A 25,735-nucleotide genomic window follows, 5' to 3' on the forward strand; every position below is an offset into this window, starting at 1 on the left:
GACTGTATCTCCCAAATGCCACCCGGTGAGTGGCACCAACACCCGTCGCTACAATATACCAGCATAGAAAGTCTGGCTGAACAGCTTCACAGCCACGGGGTCCGGGGCTCTGGCGGCTGCCTTCAGACACACCCCCCGACAGTGACTGGAAGGGGCCAGCCGTCACTGGAGCAGACGCGCCTGGCTCACGTATCAGGCCTGAGGCAGGCATTTCAACCTCCAAACACCACCCTGCTCTCTTTATCCTAGAAAATCCACTTGCTCTGGGGGGAAAAGTGCCAATGGCAGAAAATTAACTAAGGGGACATTAAATTGTCGTAAACCATCCCACCCTTTTTGGGGACAAGTCCAGATGGCGTCCAGGGAAGCCACAAAAGAGGGCGCTACAATGAGTGAACAGCCCAAGGAAGGACCGTTTCCCTGACTTCCACTTTCTATTTGTCTTACGATCCCAATAACCCCTTAAGGAAGGTGAGGCAGAAACTGCTCCTTTTTTTTTTAATCCTCACCCGAGGACAGCTTTGCATTTATCGTCAGATCGAGCGGGAGGAAGAGAGACAGAGAAACATTGATGTGAGAGGGACACATCGACTGGCTGCCACCCACCGACCCCACCAGGGGCCGGGGACAATCTGCAGCCGAGGTGCGTGCCCTCAGTGGGAACCGAACCCGGCCCTCTGGTCTGCGGGCCGACGCTCTAACCGCTGAGCCAAACCGGCCGGGCTCCCTCTGCAGCACCGAGGCTGGCTGCCCCATGGGGCAGAGGGCACCTGGGCTGTGGCGGTGAGAACGTGGGCCTTGGAGCTGAAACCTCTGGCACCAGTTCTCAGCCTCTCACGCCTGGACCAGCGTGATGACGCTGCCTGCGCCGTGGGTCTGTGAGACTCTGGGGCACCCCTGGGACCAGGAGCACCCGGACAGCTCCGGGGCTACAAGGAGCACGGGGAATCTCATCGACAGGGCCTGGTAAGTGCGACACACTTTTCAACCATTAGCTCCCATCGCACTGCAGGCCATCTCGAAGCAATCATTGTCCCAGGGTCCCCGCTCTCTGCCAAGTGGGAAATGAGAGAAACGCTGCTTCCGACCTGCTCTGCCTCTTCAGATCTAATCACCACAGTCTCTGGTGTGACACACGGGATCCTCGGGATGGCTGGAGATTCCACCCTGTACGCCAAGAACATTGGACAATCAGAGAGATGATCCTTCTAAGTGGTCCCCTTTCTTCCATGGGAGGCCTAAGTGAAACACCTCTGTACCCCCATAATAACCCACCCAATCAGCCCCCTCCCTACCGCCTGGGCCCACCCCCATTTGCACAGGCAATAAAACTCAGCCTCCACCACTGACCAGCCTCCTGCCTGCGCCTCAAAGCCTTCCCCCAGCGCCCCGTCCTTCACGACCTCACGGAAGGGCCCTCCACCAATCTTCCCTCGCTCTCTGCAGCCCAGTGCTTAGTCTTAGGTCCCTTCTTGATAGGATCCTCACTCTGGCCTCCACCCCTTACTCTGCATTGCGCTATGACCTCTTGGCATGTGTTTTGATCCCGCTAAATAAACGTGTAGTTTCTTTATGGCCAGGGGCCAAGGCTGGCACTTCTTTCTGACTGATGTTCAATGAATGCGAATCGATGACATAGCCTGTCATTTCACTTGTGCTCGTGCCACTGCCCAGCTTTGCGATAAGCTGCAGTACGTAGCTGGGACACGGCCGTCCGCTCAGAAACACCGGGGCTCAGTGTTTCTACACACTGGGCGCGTTTGGATGTGCAGAATGTCCCTGTGAGCTCATGTGCCCCAGCCGTCATGCCAGCGTCCCCAGGAGGACCGAGACACGGTTCCAGGCGGATCCAGACTCCCCGTGGGCCTCCCCTGCTGTGTGGAAGGACGTGGCCAGTGAGCTCGAGCACCAGTTTCTACTGTGAATTTTCCTCAACGGATTTTTCTCGTGAGGAGCTGAGCATGTCCGAGAGGGAGGGGGTGTGCACATGGGACTGTAAATGATGGAGAAAGAAAGTTGGGCGGCAGAGAAACCGGAAGAGGAGGAGAGACACTACGGGCCAGCACGCTGTAAGGGAGGCCACCATGTCCCCACCCGGTACTCAAGGTACCGAGCTACTTTATCCTAAGGTGCTGGACCCACGGTCCAACCAAACGGCATTCTATCCCTGCCCGTGGCACACCCAGGGCCTGGGCTTCTTGTGACTTTTCCGGGCTCTGAGACCCAGGGCTGGCCCTGGCCATCCACCATGTGAGCACGTCTTACACTTGGTCTAGCTTCGGCACAAAGTCCAGCAGCTCCTTCTCTTCATCGGCATCCCTGGAGTCCTGCCTCTCTGCCTTGGAGCCGAGTTCTTCCCCTGGAACCACACATGTCTGAGTGAGTGACAGAATGAAGCCTCCTCTTCCCTTCTGAAACATGTTGCCCTGGCTGGTCGCTCAGTGGTTAGAGCATCGGCCCATGGACCAAAGAGTCGCGGGTTCGATTCCGGTCAAGGGCACGTACCTTGGTTACAGTTTGGTCCCCGGCCCTGGTCGGGTCGTGCAGGAGGCAACCAGTTGATGTGTCTCTCTCACATCAATGTTTCCCTCTTTCTCCCTCCCACTTTATCTGAAGATAAATGGAAAAGTATCCTACGGTGGGGATTTTAAAAAAAACAACAACAAAAAACATGCCTTGCCCGGTCCTCAGTGCCGAGGAGTGGAGGAAGGTCTCTGATGTTTGAAGAGGGTCATTAGCAATGTCTTCGACCAGCCCTGTTCCTCCAGCCCTGATATCTAGAGCAGGGCAGCCAGTTCCTAACATCTTAGTCTGTACCAGGCTTTGTAGAAGAAGGGAAAAACCCAACAACCAGAAAGAACTATTTTTGCTTGGCAAACTCCACTTCCAAAGAGCCCCTGTAGAGTGTGCGATGGCACCAAGGAGCTGCTGCTGTCCTTTTCCCTCCGCACACTGCAGAGCGTACGATATAATGGAACTGAATGCGTTCGTTTTGAAGGGGCCAAGGGTTCTTGTGACCAGGGCAGAACCTAAGCCCGTCACCGAGAGGTTCAAACTATGCCTCCAACCCAGACTGCCTCTCTGTTTCTCTCTCCTTGCTTGGACTGGAGTTGGGCCCTCGACCCTGCAGTGTCATTGCTGCCGCTTAGCAGTGAGGGTCCTGACTTTGTGATCTGGAGCTGACAGAATGAAATAACAACAACAGCTCATGCAGTTATGATCACAAACACAGTGGCATGGGCACAGACACAGAGATGAACAGGCAGGACTACCCGCCAGGGCATGGATCTATGGGTGTAAGTTTCCTGTTTTAGTCAAGCTCCTGGCTCCGACTGTTAGCCGTCGGAGGAGGGTGGAAAGCAGGAATGGATTAGTGAGAGCTTGGATTGCTTAGGGTGAAATGCACTTGTGAGGAAGGACCACAGGGAACAGAAAGTGTTTCATACCCATTATAGTTATATGAGCAGTTCCTGGAAAGCAAAGAAGAGCCAAGTTTAAGAAAGGACAGGATTGAAGTCAGAGTGAGAGGCATATTACCAAGGGGGACACAGGACAGCTTTAATCATCTAGCTGTTGTTATTAATTCAAGGGCCAGAGAGATAACCCAGTCCAATCCCACCCCTTACATCCGAGGGTTCCTTTCAGCTAAGTGAGGAGATGGGCTTGTCTGGGGCAGTAAAATGCTACAAGCACTCTGTGATTCCTAGAAGTTGAAACCACAGTAATTTCATAAAAATAGACATTCCCCAAAATATACTGACCCATTAGAAGAGCAGCTTATTAAAAAATTTTCGCACAGATTTTAAATAAACAGTTTGTTGATTGCTCAAAGCTCAAAGAAAGCACCAGGCAGAATTTTATAACAGTTCTTTACAGCTCTGATAACCGATCTGAGTAGAATCGTATTGTATGCGTAATATATGCAAACACACACATACTTATGATTTTGTCTTTCAATCTCCAAGATGTAGATCCTCCTAAAACTACACCAAAGGAGTGTTTTTGATAACAGAGAACATCTGTAAAGCAGTTCTCTCTGGTTTCAGGACAGACCCACAGAACCTGGATGTTGGGTAAGGACACTGGGGTGTGACGGAGCGCTCAGGGTCCATGTGCCCCTCACTTGGCCCTGACTTCTGTTAAATCCCAGACTTTACCTTCATCCTCAGAGACATCCAGGATCTCATCCACCGTCTCAGGGAAACTCATCTGGTGCTTGTCACTGACTAACTAAAAGGAGAAAAAGCAGAGAATTCAACCCAAATAGAGCAGTGTGCCTGTTCACCCATCCAGGCGTTACCTGGCCATGACTATGGAGACAGGAAGAAGGTGGGAAAGGAGTTTTGTCCCAAATGAAGAAAATCAGAGCTAAGAGGCTCTCAGCTTGGAAGCTGATGTCTGGCAGGAACCGTAGGGGAGATAAACAGGAAACATCAGTTTCCCATTGCCTGGTCCCTGCCCCAACTCCATCTTGCCACTGCCCCCGTAGGTCAGCCCCCAATTCCTCTTGCCACTAGGTGGCAGTACAACTCCATCTGATGGAGGAGCCCTCCTAACCCTCTCCCCGCCTTCAGGCTTGGTTCTTTCTGCCAGGGATCCTAGAACCCCAGAAGAACTCCACTTCTGAGAGCAGCCCATCGGACACCTGTCAGGCTGTGTGTTTGGGATGGGAGATGAAAGGAAGAAGCAGACATACCACGACACTGGGCTCATCTGTGACAATCTTGAGAACATCTATTACAGAAATGTAGCCCAGGCGCTTGGCTATCGCCAGAGGTGTGGTTCCATTCTGGGGAAAACAGCAGAGAGACGGTGAGATCAGACAAGGGAATGGAGTCTGGAAGGAGAGTCTGCCCCCTTTACACACTCCAAGTTCACATTCTAATTGTTATACAGGGTTCTAGGTGGACAGACTGCACCTTGGAGCCAAGATCAAGAACTCTGTGCACTTGGGAGCCTAGACACGTGCTAGACACCCGCCAGGGTATGGGACAGAAAAGAGCAGTGACGAAATCTGTAGCATTGAGTGAGAACCTTGAAATGAGAGCAGGGGAGTCTTGCCAGGAGGACACGTCAAACTTCCAAGAGGGAACCACTGGGAAGAACTGAGATAGGAAGGCACCAGGACTATGAGGGTGCAGGGCAATGCTGTTTGCTACTTTCAACGCCAGTTCTTTGGGTGTCAATAACTGAGCGTTAGGATGGTGACGGTAATCCATACTTCGGTGAACTCCTTCCAGGCCAATCAGACATGACAAATGACCAGAAATAGGGGAGGGATGTATTTTCTACTCTGATGCCCCAGGCCCCATACAGAGGTAGCCCCACCCACAGTTAGAATTTCAGCAACCACAGCACTAGTCAGAGGTCCGCCCACTTTCCAAGCTGAAGCAGCCACGGAGAGGATCTAGGACAACCTGTGTGTTGTTAGACGAGGAAGTTCATGCTCATCAATGATTGATCACTGACACTGCCAAACACAAGCCTGAGGCCCTGAAACATCATGAGCCACCCAAGACGTTTGGATTTTGTTCACTTGTCCCATACTGAAAGGAGCTTCACATATACTAGAAAGGGGCTCAACGACTGTATTAAAAAAAATAAAAGATGGAGGGTAGATGGTGCTTGAAAAGATAACCTTCGGTTCCCCAGAGAGAGAATCTACCACAGCACGTGATGGCCTGGGGACCCAGGCAGCTACGACGTCACGGTGCAGCCTGCCCAGGCCCCAGATATGCAGTAGGGACAGATGGAGCCCCTGTGATTCAGGGACATCTCGCGGAGCGGCCCATGAGAGCCGTGTTGCGAAACCAGGAATGGGTGGGTACTCACCGAGCTGACCTCGTTTGGGGAAGCACCGTTTTTGAGAAGCAGTGTCACGATGTCCGTGTGTCCTTGCTGGGCTGCCTGGTGCAAGGGGCTGTATCTGAGCTACAACAGACATTGGGGCTGGATTAGCTAGCTCCGAGAGAAAAGAACTGCCCGCCTACTACGGAGTCTATCCAGCTTCTACGTGCAACATAAAAAATGCATTTGCCCCACTTCCTCCTCCAGGGTCAAAGATTAAAATTGTGGTAGAGCCCCAACTGTGCCCAGAGTCACTCTGGCTGCACCCTGAGAAGTGTCAGTTTTGGAGGCAGGTCTCAGGCGTCCCTGTACCTTAGTTTTGGCATTGACGTTAGCCTGGTGCTGTAGCAGAAACTTCACTAGCTTGATATTTCCATAATGACTGGCCACATGGAGGGGAGTGTAGCCCATCTGAAAAGCAAGAGATGAGAAAGGGTAACCAGCAGGGCCTCTGGGCACACTCAGCCTCTGTGGGCATTAATAAAATCCTTACAACAGCTGATTAAAAGAGAGAATGGCCCTGGCCGGGTGGTTCAGTTGTTTAGAGTGTCATCCCGTACACCAATAGTTTGCAGGTTCGATTCCCAGTTAGGGTACATACGGGAAGGTAACTGATTGATGTCTCTCGCATTGATGCTTCTCTCTCTCTCTCTCTTTCTCTCCCCCCTCTTTTTCTAAAAACATAATATCAAAGAAAACACTGTGTGAGGATTTGAAAAAAAGAGAGAGAGAGAGAGAATAGACAGGGAAATCCTTTGGAAGGCTGGCGGCTGCTCTAAGGTGTACGTTGTACTGCTGTGGCCAGTCAGGTGCCGTCGGCCTGGGAAGGAACGGGGCTCAGAGTCTGACCAGTGAGGTTGGAGACCCAGGAGAGACGGAAGAGGGGGCGCAGAGCAGGCGGCTGGCGCACGGTGTGGAGCCCGGAGAAGAGCACTAGGGAGGAGGATGCCTGTGGAGAGTTCAAAGCCTTGGAGATAAGCGAGGTCACCTGGGATCGATGGAGGGAGGAAAAAAGGGGGGGCCGTGTACCATGGTAACACTCAGTGAGAGATCAGAGAAGAGGACTGTGAGGGACCAGCCAAGAGGAAGGACAACCAGGAGACCTGTGGTATAGCAGCCAGGAGAGGTTCTTCTGAGGGGGAACCGTCATTAGGCCCTTTGCTGGGAAGGGGGCTCAGAGGAGGGCAGCTGGTGGCATGGACAGTCCTGCCAACCTGGGCAGGAGCAGAGAGGTTTCCACGAGAAAGGTGAAGTTCCACGGTCAACACCCCCAAAGGCTGCCCGAGTTGCCGAGCTGCAGTGGAATGGAGTTCACCGGAACTGGTCACTGTTTGAGATGAATGGGCTGGATATCTACTGATTTGTGTTTTGCCTGCGAAGGAGCAAATGTTTAAGGAATCCGCTCTGCTGACCATTTTGGTGCTCCCTCCAAAGGCCGGTGAGCAAGGCCCTCTGAGCCCTGTGGTCATAGGTGTCCCTGGAGGGCTAGTGCCCGATCTCAGACACCTTCTTGGCACAGACCCTGCAGACTGGACCTCAAGTAATGACATGGCTTTGAGACCCTCATGTTCTAGCCCACGGTGTAGGGCCTCTCCGGGCAGGACCCCGAAAGACTAGACTGGGCCCACAAAAGGAACCTCAGAGATCCAGAACATTCTTGGTCTTCAAACAGATTCCCGTGGAAACTGCAAGCAGTCAGGATAAAATACAGTTTCTGGATTTTTCTCAGGGAGACCTCAATGTCACGTTGACTGGTGCTCCTGTGGATCCTGGAGGGTGCTGGGCTGGAGGGGCAGCACTCTGTCCCTTCCTTTAGCACAGTTGCCTTGTGGTGACAAGGAGCAGAATACCACTTCTTCCACCAAATGGAAATACTGTCCACCCTTTGTGCTTCGGGTGGCTCTCCAGCGCCTCTCTCACTCGGGATGTCACGTTAGGCTGTCCCTTCCGGCTCTGACGGTCACCTCCAAATCAGCCGCAGATAGCTGCAGGTGGATTCCCTGGCCTCACTGTGCACGGCTACCCCGGCCACCTCCCCAAGTATCTTGCACTCGGAGAGGTTCTTAGAAAGTGGAGCTGAATTTAGCTAAACGCTGGAATAAGAGGGGCCGACCTTTCGAGTGGACCCTGGGAAGCTCAGCATTTCCACACCCTGCTCGCGTAAGACAGGTCTTGGGATCACGATTAGACATGCCTCTCGGTGTCTCACTACACAGGCTTAAAGGTCTAGCAAACTCCCAAATTCCCAACTGGAAACGAGGCGATGGGGACTGGCGTCTCCAAATCCCACTGCCACCACTGGAACAGGGCAGCGAGGACATGTCGTCGGGTCCTTGGAGTCCCAAGGCTCGGAGGAGGGGTGGATTCTGAAGCGTGGGGGAGGCGGGCACCGGGCAGGGCGATGGCGCCCGCAGGGAGGGAGAGGAAGCCTTACCCGAGTGGTGGCGTCCACCGTGACACCGTGTTTGATCAGCACGTCTGCCACTGAAACGTGGCCTTCTTGTGCAACCAGGTGGAGGGGGGTGAGTCCATTCTGGAAAGAAAAGCAAGTTCATCAACACGTTCCAGGCCACAGTGAGAGAGCGCTGAGGTCTGGGAGCCAAGCATGGTGCCGTGGCCACCAGCCAGCTACAAGACCTTGGGCAAAGCTCCTCCAGCTCGGGGCCTCCGTGTCCTTATCTAAAACTAAACAGGCGGTGGACTGGATTTGGCCAACAAGTCATAGTCTGCTGACCTCTGAACCAGATGAACTTCCTGTACTTTCCAATTGTGACATTCCCTATTCCCAAGATTCAAGATGAGCTTCAGGGCCTTGGTTTCCCTCTCTAGAAAAGAGGGCTCATCTCTGACCTACTTCAAGGCCAAGGTCACTTGCGAGAGCGGACGAAAGCAATCGGAAAGCGACGGGCCGTGCAAATGCAGGGTGTGATCAGAGCGCAGCCAGTGCTGCCCTGTAACAAGGACGAAAAGCATATATTCTGGGAGTTCTCCTCACAGCTTTGTCGTGAGCATAGTAATGCAGCAGAGATACTGTTTGATTTGTGCACACTCCCCAAGATGTCAGAAAAGTCTCCTCTCCTCTACCGTGGACCTCAATCTACTTTACCAACCGTGGGGCGAACGGAGCTGCAGTCCCTCTGCAAGCAGAGGCCGAGGGCAGGTCCTGTCCTTTCTCCAGGGACTCGACCTGCCTTCCTCTGTCCTCTGCACTGACCAGAGGCCGAGGTCCTGTCCTTTCTCCAGGGACTCGACCTGCCCTCCTCTGTCCTCTGCACTGACCAGAGGCCCGAGAGCAGCGCCCCTCCCCAGCTGAAGCCTGGGCCGGACAGCATCTCCCTCAGGCCTGTGGGGCTGGCCCGAGAGAGAACAGACCACACCGAGCAGTGTGCGGGGAGAGAGGGTGTCTCCAGTGCAGAGAATACGTCCTGAAGGCTCCTTCCAGAGCCCACTTAAACGGCACAAAGAAGAAACCAAGAATCCCATCCAGCAGAATGGTCCTACCATAACTTCCCTTGGGGGCCACCTGTCCCAACGTGCATTAAATGAGCCAATGGATCTACAGGTTTTTAAGAAATCTTAAGTTATCCTCACATGTCTGCTTTTCTGAAACTGTAGTATGTTCATTTATCATCTAAAAAAGTGGCCCTTCATATTGTATGACTCCACGTGTATGAAAGGTCTGGAATGGGAAAATTCATGGTGACAGAGAGCAGATTAGTGGTTGCAGGGTCAGGGGGCTCTGGGCGATGAGCATGTTCTGACTTAGACGATGGCAATGGTTGCACTATTCCACAATATACCAAAACCACTGAACAGTACAGTTCAAAAGGGGAATTTCACAGTATGTGAATTATATTCAATAAAACTATTTTCAAAAAGAGGTGCTGCTTTGTCTCTCTTGGGTCGTACATCCCTTTGTGAGGCTGATGAAAACTATGAAGACTTCACCCAGAAAAATGCTCGCGTGCCCATCCTCCCAAAATGTTGTGTACAAATCTGGAAGGTTCCAGACTCATGTGACTGTCCCTAGACTGAGAACGCCTAGTTTAATGCACAGGCTGGCATTTAAAAAATTATCTTCCCTACCAAAAAAATAGTTAGTACCAAATTACTTAATATGGTCCCGAATGTAACACTGGCTTGCATTTGGGAGCGTGCACTGTAGATTTTAATATTGACCTTTTTGCAGATTCTTGAAACAATCTGTTTAGAAAGAGTCAGCACAGGCTGTGGCATCAGATAGGTTCGGGGTTATGCAACCTCGGGAATAAGCAAACTCTCTGAATCTGTTTTTTCATTTATAAAATAAAGATAAAACCTACAAAGGGCTATTGTGAGGATTACACACACACACACACACACACACACACACACACACCACCTAATTCAGAACCTGGGCACACAGTGGGCGCCCAACATTCAGATATCGTGTCTAATTGGGTAACACCAAACCATCACTGAGACCAAGGGCCAGTCCGCAGGCGTATGTTTACCCTGTTCCCCAGGTTGCCGTTGCCTTGTTTGGAGAGTAGCAGAGCCACCATCTCCGCGTGACCCTTCTGGGCAGCCAGGTGGAGGGGTGTCACGCCTTGCTCCGACTCTGCATTCGCAGTCGCCCCGTATTGCAGCAGGCTGCGGGCCACCTCCATCTGGTCCTGCTTGGCCGCGATGTGCAAAGGGGTGTAGCCGTTCTGAAACAGAAGAACGTATCCCGGATGCAGAGTTGACAAGATGAGCACTTGCCTCCAATGTAATCCCCTGAGGGAGGGTAGGCCTGGTTCTGGGACTACTGGGCACCCACCAAGCAGGGCTGGTGTTACCCAGGAGGGCAAGCTCAGGAAACAAATAAACCAGCCAACAAGTCTGCGTGACCCGGAGCGGCCCACAGGCCAGCGGTGGCCGGTGCCTCTTCTCCCCACCTACTGTCTGCATCACGCTCTGACCAACTGCTGTGCAGGGCGCACTCTCCCCAGACGCGAGGGTGCAACCAGGCCGCCTGTGGGACACCTAGAGGACTAAGTACGCAAGAAAATGAAAGTTCCCACTTCCTCCTTCCTGCTTGAAGAGCAGCCCCCAACATGTCACAGAGGGAAAGGAGCAGAGCCCTTCTCTCCCTGTGCTCTGGCCACGTGCTCCCCTGGGCTCGCCAGCTTCAGGTGGTGCGAGAGGACAAGCACCGGGCACAGGCCTTGGGGACGAGAGTCAGTCCCGTTCACTCACTCTGACCAGCCCTGCAATGGGGGCAGGCTGTTCAGCAGCTTCTAGACTTCCTTTTGTATTTTTTAAGCCATGAAAGGTGGATAATAACATCTACCTTGTTCTTAAAGTTGTTGAACAGATCAAATACAGTAATATTTGAAACTGCTTTCCAAATTAAGATGTAAAAGTAATAAAGCTTGTCCTGGCCAGTTTGGCTCAGTGGTTAGAGCGCTGGCCCACAGACAGAAGGGTGGCGGGTTCAATTCCCAATCAAGGGCATGTGCCTGGGTTGCAGGTTCGATCCCCAGCTCCAGTCGGGGTTGTGCAGGAGGCAACCAATCGATGTGTCTCTCTCACATTGATTTCTCTCTCTCTCTTTCCCCCTCCCTTGCTTCGCTCCACTCTATCTAAAAATCAATGGAAAAATATCCTCTGGTGAGGATTAACAACCACACCAAAAACAAGTAATAAAGCTTGGAATGGTTGACAAGATATTTTCAGTCCACGATGAGATAAAGGGACTGGCCCCAAAGTAGGTCAGCGGTGTCACTGTGCAGTGTTTCTTCACCGGCTTGTCTTTTCCTTCCATTTTTGGTGGCAGGACCTTCTCAGTGAAGGAAGCGGTGCATGGCTGGCATTCTGGAGCGAGCCCTTAGCCCACTGCAGACAGCGGCAGTGACTGGTCTTCACCGTGACAGCCACACTCACCTACATTATCCCTTTTGAGCTTCACCACCACCATGGCCAGCAAACAAGGCAGGCGTTTTTATTATTCCCCCACTTTGTGGATAATAAGCCAGTTCTCTGAGAGACCAAGTGCCTTATCTTATGTCACATAGTAAACGGAAAAACGGATGACCCGAGCCTGCCTTCTGACTCCAGATCCCAGCTCCTTCCCGCGGGAGCTGTGCTTCTCCAACTTCATCGTGTCTAAAATCACTTGGGGTCTCATTAAAATGCAGGTCCTGACTCAGAAGCTTTGGGGAGGCCCCAGATTCTGCATTTCTGACAGACTCCCAGATAATGCTGATGCTGATGGTCCAAGAGCCCCACTTCGAGTACCCAGGTCCCAAAGCAGTTAGGGCCAAGGGGGATGCCAGGCCTGAGGACTGTGAGCAGAACCCATGACTTTCTAAGCATATGCCCACCCAGCCCCAGAGCAGATGGCATAAGACATATGGTTCCCCCGCCTGGCTGGCATGCTTTGAGCTGTCCCAGAGAATGGGTCTCTCCTGCCAGCCACTGTCTTCTGGGGAAACCAACATTTCTGTTTCTGCTAGGATCGCTGATTAGAAGCAGAAAATAGAAAAAGGTGGCTGACCACGACAGTAAAATCCCAGTTTTATAGCCCCGGGGGAACAGGGTAGAGCCATCTGCAAAGTGGATTTTATGGAGAAGTGAAAAGTTGTAACTTACCCAAAGAATTAAATTTAATAAAAAAAAATAATTCCCTTTAAATAATTATGTAAGATAATTCATTGGAGTGTTTCTCCTTTTTAACTTGATTATGTTACGAGAAAACATTAAATTCTTCTTTGAAGGTTGCTTTCCCATAACTAGATCGGCATTTTGACTACAATAAAGTTAATGAAACAAAATGAATTTTGTACTATATCAAAGGAGCAAGGAAAAGAGGTGGCTCAATGGATCGAGCCTGAGATCTGGAGCCTAAACGGAGGTCATTCTCAGACGAGTATCGAGAATGTCTGCTCAGTCCCGCTGTCGGGATGGGATGAGGCAGCCGAACACCTAGCTGGTGTCTGGCCCATAGCAGACATTCACGGCATGACAGCAATGATCATTAGGACTTCTCTTCATGTTCAAAGGACAGTAACTTGAGCAATTCGAAGAATATTCATGGAAGTATAATCAGGAGTCTCAGGACTCTTGGGCAGCTGTGGATGTCACACTGGCAAGGATAACACCTGTCCCGCCAAAGGGCGAGCTGGCCCTGAAGGTGGCTCTGGCTGCCAGGTGACCCTGGTTGAAGCTGAGAGACAACTGTCAGTCTCAGAATAGGGCCCGCCCCTCTGAGCTTCCCCAACACCAGGACCAAAGGGAATGAATGGCCTGTGGGTGACAAGGACAAGGATAAGGGGCAAGGAGGCAGGAGAGTCAGGGCGAGGTTAGGAGGGCTAGGTGCCAGTAACAGGCTCTGCTTTCCTGAGGAAATGAGCTCATCCAAAGGCATGCACGCTGGAGAGGATCTGCCTAAATGTTAGAACAACATTAGCATCAAAATAGAAAGGGGAGGGTTTGGTTTGGGTGCAGAGAGATTTGCATGTGAAATTCTACAAAATTGCCAGACGACTTGGTAAACTATTTTTTTCCATGGAAACAAAACCCATCTGTACAGTGTTTGTGCTTGGATAAATCTCTCTTTAAATACCATGAACCTGGCTCCAGTTTCTTTTAGAGAAGGAGGGGTGCGCGGAGGAGGGGAGTCCAGCTTTTATTTTTAGAGGCAGGAGTAAGTCACATCTTAGCGGCCACATGCTCTGTCTACCCAGTGACGTGGGCTTTGCACGGCAGCGGCAGGGACCGGAGCCCAAGGAGACAGGGGCTTCTGGGAGACACTCTGTCTGCAGGAAAGGGAGGCTGTAAATTCAGATGAGCATCCATTCTGCGGAGGGAAGACCACTGAAGGCCCACGCTGATTTTCCCTGCCTGGGTTGCATCCTATGAAGTCGGCAGGTGTCATCAACCCACCCTGGCAGCTCCCCCCTCCGAGCTGCACTCGGACTCCTGCGCCTGGTTGAGCGCTGGGGTTTGCTCTCCCAGAAGTGATCCTCCTGAGTCTTGGCTGCCCTATCAGGAGGCGAGCTCCAGAATGCAGGGACTGCTGTGTCCTTATCCAAGCCCTGCGCCTGCTCCTCACCCCTCCTATGCGTGGCCACCAGCCCACAGCCACCCTATCCTTCCAGACGAACACTGCACACCCTTTTGTCCCACAGGGGGCAGCCTGTCCTCAGAAATGGTCCTCTGTCCAGCTTCATCCCTACACCTTGTACAACCCCACCCCCTGCTGCCCGCTGGTCTTACGTAACCCGGTCAGCTCCCTCTACTGGGTTCCCTTGAGCGGCAGCGGGGCTGCTGCTCCGAAAGCGCATTCCAGACGCTGCAGGAGGCCAGCACACCGGACACGTGTCTACCAGGTAATGTTCGTGGATGTGCCTCATTAACAAACACCACGATCTAAAAGTCTGAACTCATAAGAGAAACAGATTTGGGGGCGACTAGTCACATTCAAAATAGGTCCCTTGCATCAAGGTTCCGGCAAGTGCACCCCCAGCCCTGAATGTTTCTCGACGTGTGGCCACTGTGCTGGAATCGGAGAACGAGACGGACCGATCTGGAGACTCCTGCGTGTGCTGACCTTGGACAGCCTGTATACAAAACTCAGCTGACACTCAGCGCTTTGGGGACACATTTGTGTGAAAAGAATCAACCTCTGCGAGGTAACCTGATGCCAAGAAGTATGCCCCACTTCCCACCCCAGCCCTGGTCCCCAGAGCGTGGCGGTTACACTGCAGGTAACATTTGTGCAAGTCAGGCGAGATGTCTGAGGTTAAAATAAAAGCAAAACACCAAAGCCCTCTGGCTGCTTCTGGAACAGCCCCATGGAAGTGGTGGCAGGCAGCTCCTGCTGCGGGGACAGGGCAGGCTTACCCAGGCGGGGCTGTGGGGGGAGCCACCCCGGGGAAGCAGCAGCTTGACGATGTCCAGGTGGTTGTGGTGGACGGCCACGTGCAGCGGAGTCAGGCCGTTCTGCAGGGGGAGACCGACAGAGAACAGCCTTGACTCAGTGGATGGTCTACTTAGCCCCTGTAGCTATAGCAGCACCCTTTTGGGGTCCACATCACTTTTTTTACACACATTAAATCTAGTTAAAACGCACTCCAGAACCAATCTTGATCAGAAGTCACGAAGGGCGTAACCGGCCGGACCCAGGACCACCTCCTCATCCCTGCGGGGCCCGATGGCAGCAGGGTCGGCACGCTCGCCCAGAGCAGGACGCCGGGTCTTGGGAGAAGGTCAAGGCCTTGGTCAGAAAGACCAGGGTCATTCTTTCTACACAGCTGCCCACTCGAAGGACGGACAGACCGGGCTGGGCGAGAGGTGCTCTTCACGAGCAGCGCCGTGACCCCTGCCCTGGCTTCTCACCCCACAGAGGGAGCAGGTTCAGACTCACCTTTCCGGCAGCATTAGGATGTGCACCCCGTTCCAGCAGCACCTCTGCCACCCGAACCTTCCCGTACTTGGCCGCCACGTGGAGAGGGGTAAATCCTTTCTGAGGAGAAACACGGGCTGTCAGGACCGGGGGCCACAGCTGCCTCCCCGGAGCAAGGGCCTGTGGCAAAGGAGCTGTCCCACCTTAACAAGCATGGAGATGCCAGTCAAATAGAGGGCACAGAACCCCTGATCACCCCGAGAGGCACGGCCTCAGGAACCAGCAGGCTCCTCTCCCACCCGCCACCCGCACCTCTCGTGGGGAGCATTAAACCATCTTTTGTTGTGATTCAACTGCTGGCCCTTTGAGGGCAGGGGCTGAGTCTTACTCCTTCTTGCACCCCAGAACCTGTGTGATTTGTCTAGAGCAGGTGCTGAGCAAACACTGGTTCCAAGATAAGTGGATGAAGGCTGGGTGGGTGAAGGAGAAACACAGTTCCCTGCCTTCCTGGCATACCACGCGCACAGATGGCGGCCGTTCTGTGGTGCTGGCCTCCCAGCTGCTTTCAGCACCACTGAGACAACGTGAAGGACCAGGTGGCAATGCCCACCCTGGGCCCCAGGCCCAGCAGCGACCAGCCTGTGCTACTCACCCCGGGAGCACAGGAGGGGGAAGGCTGTACCTTGGTCATGCATGTCTGTGAGGCTTCCCTTTCCAGAAGGGCCAGGGCCGTTTCCACGTGGCCCTCCCGGGCTGCGATGTGCAGGGGGGTGTGGCCGGCAGTGGTGGCCAGGTTGGGGTTGGCATTGTTTTCTAGCAGGAGCTTCACTATGTTTGTATGGCCAATGCGAGCTGCACAGTGAAGGGGGGTCTGGTCATCCTGGAACCAGAAGTGGAGGAAAGAACAGGGAATACTAAGGTTACCTCACCCAAAGTTTCATTTTTAAAAGTAGGAGGCCGGTTGGGCTCAGCGGTTGGAGCGTTGGCCTGCAGACCAGAGAGACCCGGGTTCGGTTCCCGCTAGGGAGATGTACCAAAAAAGAAAAAACACTTTACTTTTAGCCCTGGCCGGTTTGGCTCAGCGATCAGAGCGTTGGCCTGTGGTCCAGAGAGACCCGGGTTCGGTTCCCGCTAAGGGCGTGTACCTCGGTTGCAGTTTGTCCCCAGCCCTGGTTGGTCATGCGGGTGGCAACCACTCGATGTGTCCCTTTCACGTCGATGTTTCTTTCTCTCTCTCTCTTCCTCTCCCTCACTCTATGTGAACAAAAAATGGAAAAATGTCCTCAGGTGAGGGTAAAAAAAAAATTAAATAAATAAATAAATAAATAAATAAATAAATAAATAAATAAAAAGAAGGAAGGTGATGCCCAGAGAAGTTAAATGACTTTCTCAAGGTCACACAGTAAGATGAAGAGGCTGAATTCAAATCAATCTCTGAGTTACAGAAACCAATTTGCTATCTCTTCTTTAATCCTTACAACAATCCCTCAACTTTGTAGTTATTTCTACTTAGTTGCCCAAAGTCTCAGCCTTCCCAGCTGTGGAATGGGAATGATAATATCGACCTCCTCAGACTATGGCTAGGATCAAGCAGATAGTGTATGTAAGATGTTTCAGTGTTTGGTACATAATAGTAGTGGTGATGACCGTCTCCTAAGTCACATCCAAGTGGACACTTATCTGTCTCTTTGATACTACTGTGGTTTCTCTGTGTCAGGGGTCATTTGAGAGTCTAAACGCTGTCCTTCCTGTTTATGCCTGATGCTGAAGGGGTCCAGTGGGTGAGGTCTCTGTTACTGGGCCCGGGGGGGGGGGCCTCCTTCATGTGGCCCAAACAAATCAGAGTCCTAACTCTAAATGGAGCCTTTGTGCCCCGTGGGCTGGGAAAGATTGATCTTGGCCAAGGCCGACAACTTGCTACCTCAGCAGCTCGTTGTATTCTTCACTCACCCAACCCCTCGAAAGTGCCCTGCACAACGAGGAGGAAGCATCCATTTTTAGATCAAGTCATTCCAGACTGATTTTCACCGGCAACGCTTTCTTTAAAAAGTTGCTTCTCTTCTTGTACCATGACCATAACCACCATGCAACCCTTCCAGCCCAGTGAACACTGCAGGCCAGCCACGCTCCCCGGACTTCCACTATCCTAGCAGGGGTGGGGACCGTCTGGCCAGCGGGCCGTCCTCGAAATCCATACCAGCTCACATCACAGCCTCACCAAATCAGCCTGACCAACTGTGGCAGGCTAGTTTTTAAGTTGATAGTTTTGTATGGCCTGTGAATGATGTTACAAATATCCAAATGGCCCTTGGCAGAAAACAGGTTCCCCACCCCTGGGCAAAGAAACATAGTTCTGAGGCGAAACGTCTCTGGCCTTGTCAGAGCCCCTGCAAAGCAGAACCTGCGTGTTAGTACAATGGACACGAGGATGACAAGGAATCTTTGTGCCCCCAGCACTGCAGCCCGGCCTTTAATTAGGATGCTTTCTCCACCTGAGCTTGAACTGCTTGCATCCCAGGATTCTTCCCGCCTCCAGAACGCACCTTGGCCTTGGCATTGACTTTGGCTTTGTTCTGGAGCAAATATTTGGCAACTTCCGTGTGCCCTGCCCTGGCTGCCATGTGTAGCGGGGTCTCCACTTTCTGTAGAATAACAAAGTCACAGACGTGTTAGTACATGCTGGGTTTCCGAAAGGACACATGCAGAGCTCCAAAGTGTGAGCCTGGAGAAGCCTGACAGGTTTTCATCCGAGAGGCGGAGTCGCCCTAGTGAGTGGCTCCAGCAGCCTGCAGCCTGCTGATGCCTGCTGTGTGTGTGTGCGTGTGTGTGTGTGCGCGCGCGCGCGCGCAGTATACTTACAAGCAAACCCCAGAGCTCATGAATGTTTAAAAATGCAAATGTACTCCCAGATAGCACTTACAGAAGTTCCCAAATTATTGTCCAAAATAACCCTTCTGAGACTTACAGATGTGTGATAAGTTTAACTGGGAAAGACTCCGTATCTATGAATGTTCTTCCCAAGTTCAAAGCCTCTGCTGTTCTGAAAATTCTTCCTCTAACCCCAGAGAGGAGGTCTAGGGATCGCTGGCTAAAGCTCCCCTCTGAGCTCTTGGTGCCTAGAAAAGAGCCCTTGCTGTCCCCACGGGCTCACCACGTTGGAGACGTTGGGTGATGCCCCCCGCTGCAGGAGGTTCTTCACGATGGGCAGGTGCCCCATGAAGGAGGCCACGTGGAGAGGTGTCAGGCCGGACTGGAACAGAAAAGAGAGGAGTAAGAAGAGAGGAGACTTCCCCCGTCCTCCAAAGAAGAGACAGCCAGATGTTGCTAAGACTTTCTTGCCTCTAGCTGCTCCAGACTAGTTTTCCAAGAAAAGGGAGTTAAATGAGATGGGTTTATTTCCAGGAAAATGGCTGGAGGAAAACAATCACCACAGGGTGACTCTTCCCACTTTTTTAACTCAAAAAACTGCCTCTGAGCTTGGAAAGCTCCCTGAGACTTGACACCCGTTTCGGTCTAGTGCCTCTGGTCCAGGCCTTGGAGCAGTCTAGACTTGCACACACGTGCACTCCTGCAGCCACAGGCACAGGAAGACCTGTGCTGGAGGAAGACCGCGGGGGGAGGCCACCCTCTCACCTGCAGAGCTTCTCCTACCTCGGTGACAGCATCGATGGAGGCTCCTGTTTTCAGCAGCAGCTCCATGACACGAATATGGTTCTTCTTGCAGGCGATGTGTAAAGGGGTGAAGCCATTCTGCAGTCCCACACAAAGGGAGACAGACAAGGAGGCGCTTACGCACGAGTCCAAGGAGCACCCAGACCACCTTGCTGATGAAAAGGCAGCCTGTGCCCCAGCCTGCCAGCGATTTCCCGCAGACCGGAACATCAATTACTACAAATCACTAAGAGGCAGGTGGCTCTCATTTTATGCACCAGGCACGTTCCTGAGCATGTTGTCTATAAACCTTTTTTAAAAAAATTTAATCATATTTTTGGATGCACTAAAAGTCTGCTGTTTAAAGATTCCTCAAGGGGAAATTTACAATAAAGAGTCCGTTTGCAAAACAAATCATGTTCCCTCTTCCCAGAGACGGATGCATATTTTCAGTGAAGTGGATTTCTGTGCATCAGCTCTGCTCTGAAGTGATATGCCAAAATGTACAGTCCGCAAGGGCAGGGAGATTTGTCTGCTCGTTTTTGTCTGTCTGCTTGTTTTTCCAGTGCTCTAGCCCCCAAGGGCAGTGGTTCTCAAAGTGTGTGTGTGGGGGGGTGGGTATCCCCCAGTCCCCATACAGGGGACATTTGGCGATGTCTGGAGATATGTTTGGTCATTTCAGCTGGGGAGGAATCTCTGAGCACTTAGCAGGCAGAGGCCAGGGATGCTGCCACACATCTCATGGTGCACAGGCCAGCCCCCTCAACTAAAATCAGGCTCAAAATGTCAACAGCACCGAGGCTGGGAGCTCCGACTACCCCAGAACAGTGCCTGGCCTGTGGCCAGAGCTTAACAAGAGCTTTCTGAATGAACGAGTCATCTTTGCAGTCTCTGGAGGTTATCGTGCCTTCCAATCTCTCTTCCCCTGGGAATGGGCAGAGGGAGAGGGTGGTCCAGGGCAGGCTATGGGCAGAGCTCTGGCTCCAACAGGTCTCTGAACCACCCAGGAGGGGACTAGCTCTAGGTCCGGACTCACCACTACGTGAGTAGCATGAACCCTATGAGCCGCTCCATGGAGGAGGAGCCGTTCCCCTCGCCCGCAAAGCAGATGAAAAGGCCAGGCAGTCTCTAAGAGATCACTGTCCCTTGGCTCTGGGCCTGGCTCAGGTGGAGTGACACCCCCAGCCCAGGTGCATACCATGAACGGTGCTTCCCAGTCAGGTCTCCTGGGCCCAAACCCTCCCCTGATCTCAGCCTGTTAGATGCCACAGTCAGTTGGGGTGACTGTCCTGTCTGTCCACTGCCACACTGCGTGAGCCTTCACAGCACTGACACCTTCCAGGTCCTGAAAGTTCTGGGTGCCAGCCCAGTGCCCCTCCTACAACGCTCAGCCGTGCAGCTCCGGTCCTGCCTCCCTCAGCCCTTGCCCCTCTGGCACCTTCTCCAGTAGCCCCCCACTCACCAGGGCTCTGGAGTTTGGTTTGGCCCCTTTATCCAAAAGGACCTTGGCCACTCTGTGATGGCCACAGTGGGCTGCTACGTGGAGTGGGGTCAGGTGGTCCAGGGTGATGTCATCTATCTCTGCGTTGTATTGCAATAGAAGTCGGACACAGTCAAGGTGGTCTCCCTGAGCCGCCATGTGAATTGGGGACAAGCCATTCTAGATGGAGAGGGGGGAAAAAACAAGTAATCAAAGGCTCTTGGAACAGAACACGGCAGTTCAAGGCAATGACTCCAGCCTCACTTCCTACTTCTTCCCTCCATGATGCTTCTGTGGCTCCCAGGCCCACGCTAGCCTCTGTGCTCACGCTGGTCTCTGACTGCACTGTCCTTCCACCCAGCAAACCCTCCACGGCAGCTCCAGCCAGGCCCGCCTCTTTCCTGACCACCCTAGACTACCGTGAGCTCTTTTGTATCTGGACCACTCACTTGGACTTTATTCATATATTTGCTGAATTATATTCATGATGAACCTTTCAGGTACGTGTATCTTCTCTCCTTACTTGCAAGCTTCTTAAGATCGGTGGCCGTGCCTCGTACCTTTCCTATGCCCACAGGCCCTGCACATGCCGGTAACGCACACAGTGTGGTCCTTACTGCGGTTTTGAATGAATGATGATAAAATGAAACTTGGATCTAAATCCTTCTGTTCATTGTTTCTAACAAATACACATCACTTAAAAGTTCTGTTAAAGATGCTCACTGTTTCTTAGACAGCAATTTATTTTAAAAAAATTAAAGACTGAGAAGACTCATTTATTCAGACATTAATTTAAAAAGTGTTCATTAAATGATTAACATCCACAATATGGATAAAGCTCTGGGGAGACAGAAGAGAACAGACATAATCTCCGGCCTAAGGAAGCTGGTAGACTAGTAGGTAAAAGACACAGAAACGCAAACATTGTTGCTATTCAGTATGATGACATCAAGGAAAGCACAATCAAAACACAGAGGTCCGCAGGAGGGTGGATGCAGAGCGAGGAAAGAAACGCAGGGAGAGAAGGCTTCCAGGAAGGGTGATCCTCGAGCTAGGACTGCGCCAGGAACACAAAGGGGGAAGAACCTCCCAGCAAAGGGAACAGTGTATGCAGCGCCAGAGACAGCCAGGTTAGGGCAACGCGGGGACCCGGATGTGGTCAAACATGCAGGAGAGCCCAGGGTGATGGGGCGTGGCACCGGCTGGCGTGGCAGGCAGGGGCTGCACTGTGGAAATCTGAGCTAAGACTGGGACTTTGGCTTTTAGAAAGTGACCATTGAAAGAGGATCTTCAGCAAGGGAGAAACAGTCAGGTTGCATGACAGCTGGTATCAGTGTTATGGGTTGAACTGTATGTGATCCCTCAAAACATACATGTTGAAGTCCTAACCTCCAGGACTTCAGACTGTCACTTTATTTGGAAATAGGATCATTGCAAATATAGTTAGTTAAGATGAGGTCACTGGTGTGGGGCCTATTCCAATATGACTGCTGTTCTTATCAAAAGGCAAAATGTGCACACACACACACAAAATGCCATGTGAAGATGAGGACAAGATCTGGGTGACACTTTTACAAGCCAAGGAATGCCAAAGATTCCCAGCAAACTACCAGAAGCCAGAGGAGAGGCCAGGAACAGATTCTCCCTCACAGCCATCAGAAGAGACCAACCCTAGCCTAGACCAACCCACATGTCCGGCCCCAGACTTGTGAGACAATAACCCTCTGCTGTTTGAGCCCCGCCCGTGTGTGTGGGTGCAGCAGCCGTAGCAAACCAGCACAGTTCAGCCACCTACTGCGTTCTACAAGGTCATACCATGTCTCCCGATGGACAGGAGGAAGTTCTCAGTGAGGAATGTTCATAACCATCCTCCTTAGTCCTATTCTTATAATCTGGATGATGTAAAATCATTACCAACTGAGGACATTTATCCGTTTAAATACAGGGCCTCTGTGAAAACATGTGGAGAATAATCTGATCTAATAATATAAGTGGTAGTAGCAATTATACCTTCACGTATCTGAGGACTTTTGCTTTGATATGTACTTTCAAAGATGTTGCCTCATGTAATCGTCCCAACAACAGTGAGAGAAAGGAGGAGAGCCCTCCAGACAAGGGAACAGAGGCACAGAGAGAACAAGGCATGCTCAAAGGCACACAGAAAATCAGCCGTGGACGGAGGGTTGAGATATAAACCTGTTCAGTAGAGGATACCCTCACTCAGCACCCCCCCACACACACACACACACACACTAGCTTGATACTGTGAATCATGACCCAAATTGCAGAGAGCTCTGTAGAACACTCACATGATAATTTGTCAGGGAATAAATTAGCTTTCACGGTTGTGAACTACGCTACAATTTTATAACGAAGAGCTTCTCACAGAAAACCTCCAGAGTGGCCATGAATGGGCCTGGTTTCTGTCTTGGTGTTCTAAATTCACATCCTCTAAATTCACCCCAAAGAATGGGGGAGAGGGCCTGGAGGAGGTGTAGGCAGCACCCGCTGGTCTGACAGCATTAGCCCCAGGAAGACTCAAGACCTGATATGAGAACTGAAGGAGGGGCCTTGGCTCTGGTCCCTAATAGACATTGAAAAGGAGTGTTGTTTTCTTTTTAACTTTACTCCCGTCTGGCCCAGGCTCTGAAGACTTGTCTAAGTGCTTAGCTCCTGTCTTTTCTGGAGCCAGGGTGAAATAGACCAGGGTTGATCTAAAGCTATGGGCAATGACAGTCCTGCAGGTCAAATCTGGCCTCTTCACTATGTTTGTAAATAAAGTTTCATTGCAACATGGCCACTCGTATGCATATTATCCTGGTTGCTTTCCTGCTACAATGGTGGAATTGAATCTTGAAACAGAGACCAGGGCCGGCAAAGCCTAAAAATATTTACTATCTGGCCGTTAGAGAGAATTTTGCTGACCCTGATCTAGATAATAATTAGGGCTCTACAGAGCGCCTCGTATGTGACAGGCACTGGAGAAGTCCCCCACACTGGCTCAGTTGGTAGTATTAACCTCGGCTTCTCAGCAATGGGATCGGACCCAGGTTGGCCTGGCCTGGAGCCCTGCCTAAAAGATGCTCCTCACGGAAAGGAAGCACGCACCTTGGTTTTGGCTTGGATGGGTGCCCCATGGTCCAGCAGGATCTCTGAGATTCGCACGTGCCCATTCCGAGCTGCACAGTGGAGAGGTGTCAATTCATCCTTTAAAAAACAGAGTCACAAAGAGAAAGCCCCAAAGGCACCTATCAGAGGCTGTGGGAGAGAAGACTGCCCCCAGCATCATTCCAGCGCAGAAGCATGATGCTCCCTTAAGGGCCAGCTTGACTCCATCACTGTCGTGTTATTGTCTCCTGCTGCCCCTGGCTCCCACTGGGCTGCTCCAGGAGGCCACAGGTGCATCCCCAGCTGGTCACTGAGAGCACACCACTCCGGCTCAGACTCTGGAAGGCAGAACTCCCTCCCCTGGCCTTGCCACAGAGCTCACTGGCACCCACCTTGGTCCTTGTCTCTATCTGGGCCCCACGGTCCAGCAGGAGCCGCACCATGATCACGTTCCCCCTGCGGGAGGCGATGTGCAGTGGCGTGATGCCGTTCTGGAGGGGAGGGACAGGACAGTCAGGGCGTGGCACCCTCCTCGAGCCCCTGCCCGCCCTGCAACGGCAGCAGTGCTAACAACCACATCAAGCCTCCTGTTAGGAGGCTTCTTGCCTAAGAAAGATTTCAAAACCGGTAAGGATGTGCTAGCATCGTGGGTAATCACAGCAGGCGGGCCAAGCCCAGGTGTCCCAGTCACCACCTGGGCAGGAAGACAGCCAGGCCTGGCCCTGCAGGTTTCACCCCCCTCTAGAAGGGGCAAGTGGAGACTGAGGGGCATGTAATTAGACACCCACCTACGAGGAGCCCTCATGGACCCCGGGGCTGCCTCACCCACAGGTATTTCTGCAGTATGGGGGGATTGTGCTGCCCCAGGAGAGGGGGGAGCACCCAGATTTAGACGCCCTGAGCCCCTGGCCTCCGAGAGCCTCACCTGTGGCGTGAAGTTGACGCTGGCCCCCCGGTTGAGGAGTAGCTGGGCCACATTGAGGTTCTCGTAGTGAGCTGCGATGTGGAGGGGGGTAAATCCTGTCTGGGGCACAACAGAGGGGGACAACTCATCACATGCCACACACTGTCATTTCCAGCTCAGAAGCCGCCCAGGGATTCTGAAAACGTTGGCAGGGCCAGGGACCCTCTATATTAAGCAGATTTAGACTGATGAGAGCATTTTCTAGAGGGGTCAAGAAAATCTGGGACAAGTTATATTCAAAAGCGAGGTGAATTGCAAAGCTATATGAACCCCTATGTTCAATGCAACATTGTTCACAGTGGTCCGGACATGGAAACAACCGAGTGTCCTTCGACAGAGGACTGGATAAAGATGTGATCATATAGACCATGGAATACTACTCAGCCGTAAAAAAAGGATGAAATACTGCCATTTGCAACGACATGGATGGACTTTGAGAATGTCATGCTAAGCAAAATAAGTTAGAAAAAGCTAAGAACCACATGATTTCACTCATATGTGTGATGTAAAACTGAAAGTAACAAATGAATAAACAAGAAAAACAAATAGAAATTTATACACACAGGTAACAGTGTGTATGGTGGTTACCAGAGGGAAGGGGGTGGGGGGTGGTATAAAAGGGTAAAGGGGCCAAATATGGTGATGAAAGAAGATGTGACTTTGGGTGGCAGGCACACAGTGCAATATACAGATCGTGTATCACAGAAATGTACACTTGAAACCTATATACTCTTATTAACCAAGTTACCCCCATAAATTTAGTTAAAAAATAAACAATAATAGAAAACTTACTGCCATATAAAAAAAAAAATTAAGCTAGGCACTGCCTCTGAGTGACCCACATTCTTTGTTTTGTGATTCACGTGGACAAACCATGGACTAGGAGTACTTCAGCCTCTGTAGGCCACTCATCTGAGTGCTTACTTATGAAGAAGTTTTAATCAATGAGTGAAAAGTGGTATGGGGCCCATGATCTGAATTCCAGGGGTTGTCTCAGCCCCCTAAAAGGGTATAAGGACTCAACTGGCTGGTCAAAGGCAGATGCCTGGCCCCTTGCTGGGTCCATTGTCATCTTGTGGTTTCATGACTTCAGACCATACCTACCCCACTCAGCACTTCTCCAGACCAAACCCAGTGACCATGGTGTGGGTGACTCTGAGAATAACCCGCCGCAAGAGAAGAAATGAACAGCCTAAACTTACAGAGAGTGGATAAGCAGTGACTCAAACCACCAGACAGCATGTTCAGGTGGCCAGCTGTCCAGGCCCCCTGGGATGACTTTCCACGGTCTCATCTCCACATGTGGGGTCACCCT

At 51.8% G+C, this 25,735-nt stretch overlaps 1 protein-coding gene across 14 annotated transcripts in view; it reads right to left on the reverse strand.

Annotated features, from left to right (window-relative positions):
- Positions 1-25,735, reverse strand: part of ANK1 (ankyrin 1) — a 138,251-nt gene that overhangs the window by 45,026 nt on the left and 67,490 nt on the right. For 6 of the 14 annotated variants that reach the window (XM_036250577.1, XM_036250570.1, XM_036250569.1 and 3 more), the window contains exons 7-24: positions 24,382-24,480; positions 23,849-23,947; positions 23,457-23,555; positions 20,331-20,528; positions 18,869-18,967; positions 18,369-18,467; positions 17,761-17,859; positions 15,900-16,097; positions 15,239-15,337; positions 14,716-14,814; positions 10,341-10,538; positions 8,282-8,380; positions 6,160-6,258; positions 5,833-5,931; positions 4,697-4,789; positions 4,158-4,230; positions 2,266-2,359; positions 1,089-1,167 (exon numbers count right to left, since the gene is read on the reverse strand). In XM_036250577.1, the coding sequence (XP_036106470.1) occupies positions 1,089-1,167; positions 2,266-2,359; positions 4,158-4,230; positions 4,697-4,789; positions 5,833-5,931; positions 6,160-6,258; positions 8,282-8,380; positions 10,341-10,538; positions 14,716-14,814; positions 15,239-15,337; positions 15,900-16,097; positions 17,761-17,859; positions 18,369-18,467; positions 18,869-18,967; positions 20,331-20,528; positions 23,457-23,555; positions 23,849-23,947; positions 24,382-24,480 (2,022 nt within the window). Of the gene's footprint in view, positions 1-1,088; positions 1,168-2,265; positions 2,360-4,157; positions 4,231-4,696; positions 4,790-5,832; positions 5,932-6,159; positions 6,259-8,281; positions 8,381-10,340; positions 10,539-14,715; positions 14,815-15,238; positions 15,338-15,899; positions 16,098-17,760; positions 17,860-18,368; positions 18,468-18,868; positions 18,968-20,330; positions 20,529-20,797; positions 20,922-23,456; positions 23,556-23,848; positions 23,948-24,381; positions 24,481-25,735 lie in introns of those variants that run through there. The other 8 variants (XM_036250573.1, XM_036250571.1, XM_036250575.1 and 5 more) reach the window with 8 other exon arrangements.

This window comes from Molossus molossus, unplaced genomic scaffold (assembly GCF_014108415.1).
Source record: "Molossus molossus isolate mMolMol1 unplaced genomic scaffold, mMolMol1.p scaffold_m16_p_9, whole genome shotgun sequence".
NCBI lineage: Eukaryota > Metazoa > Chordata > Mammalia > Chiroptera > Molossidae > Molossus > Molossus molossus.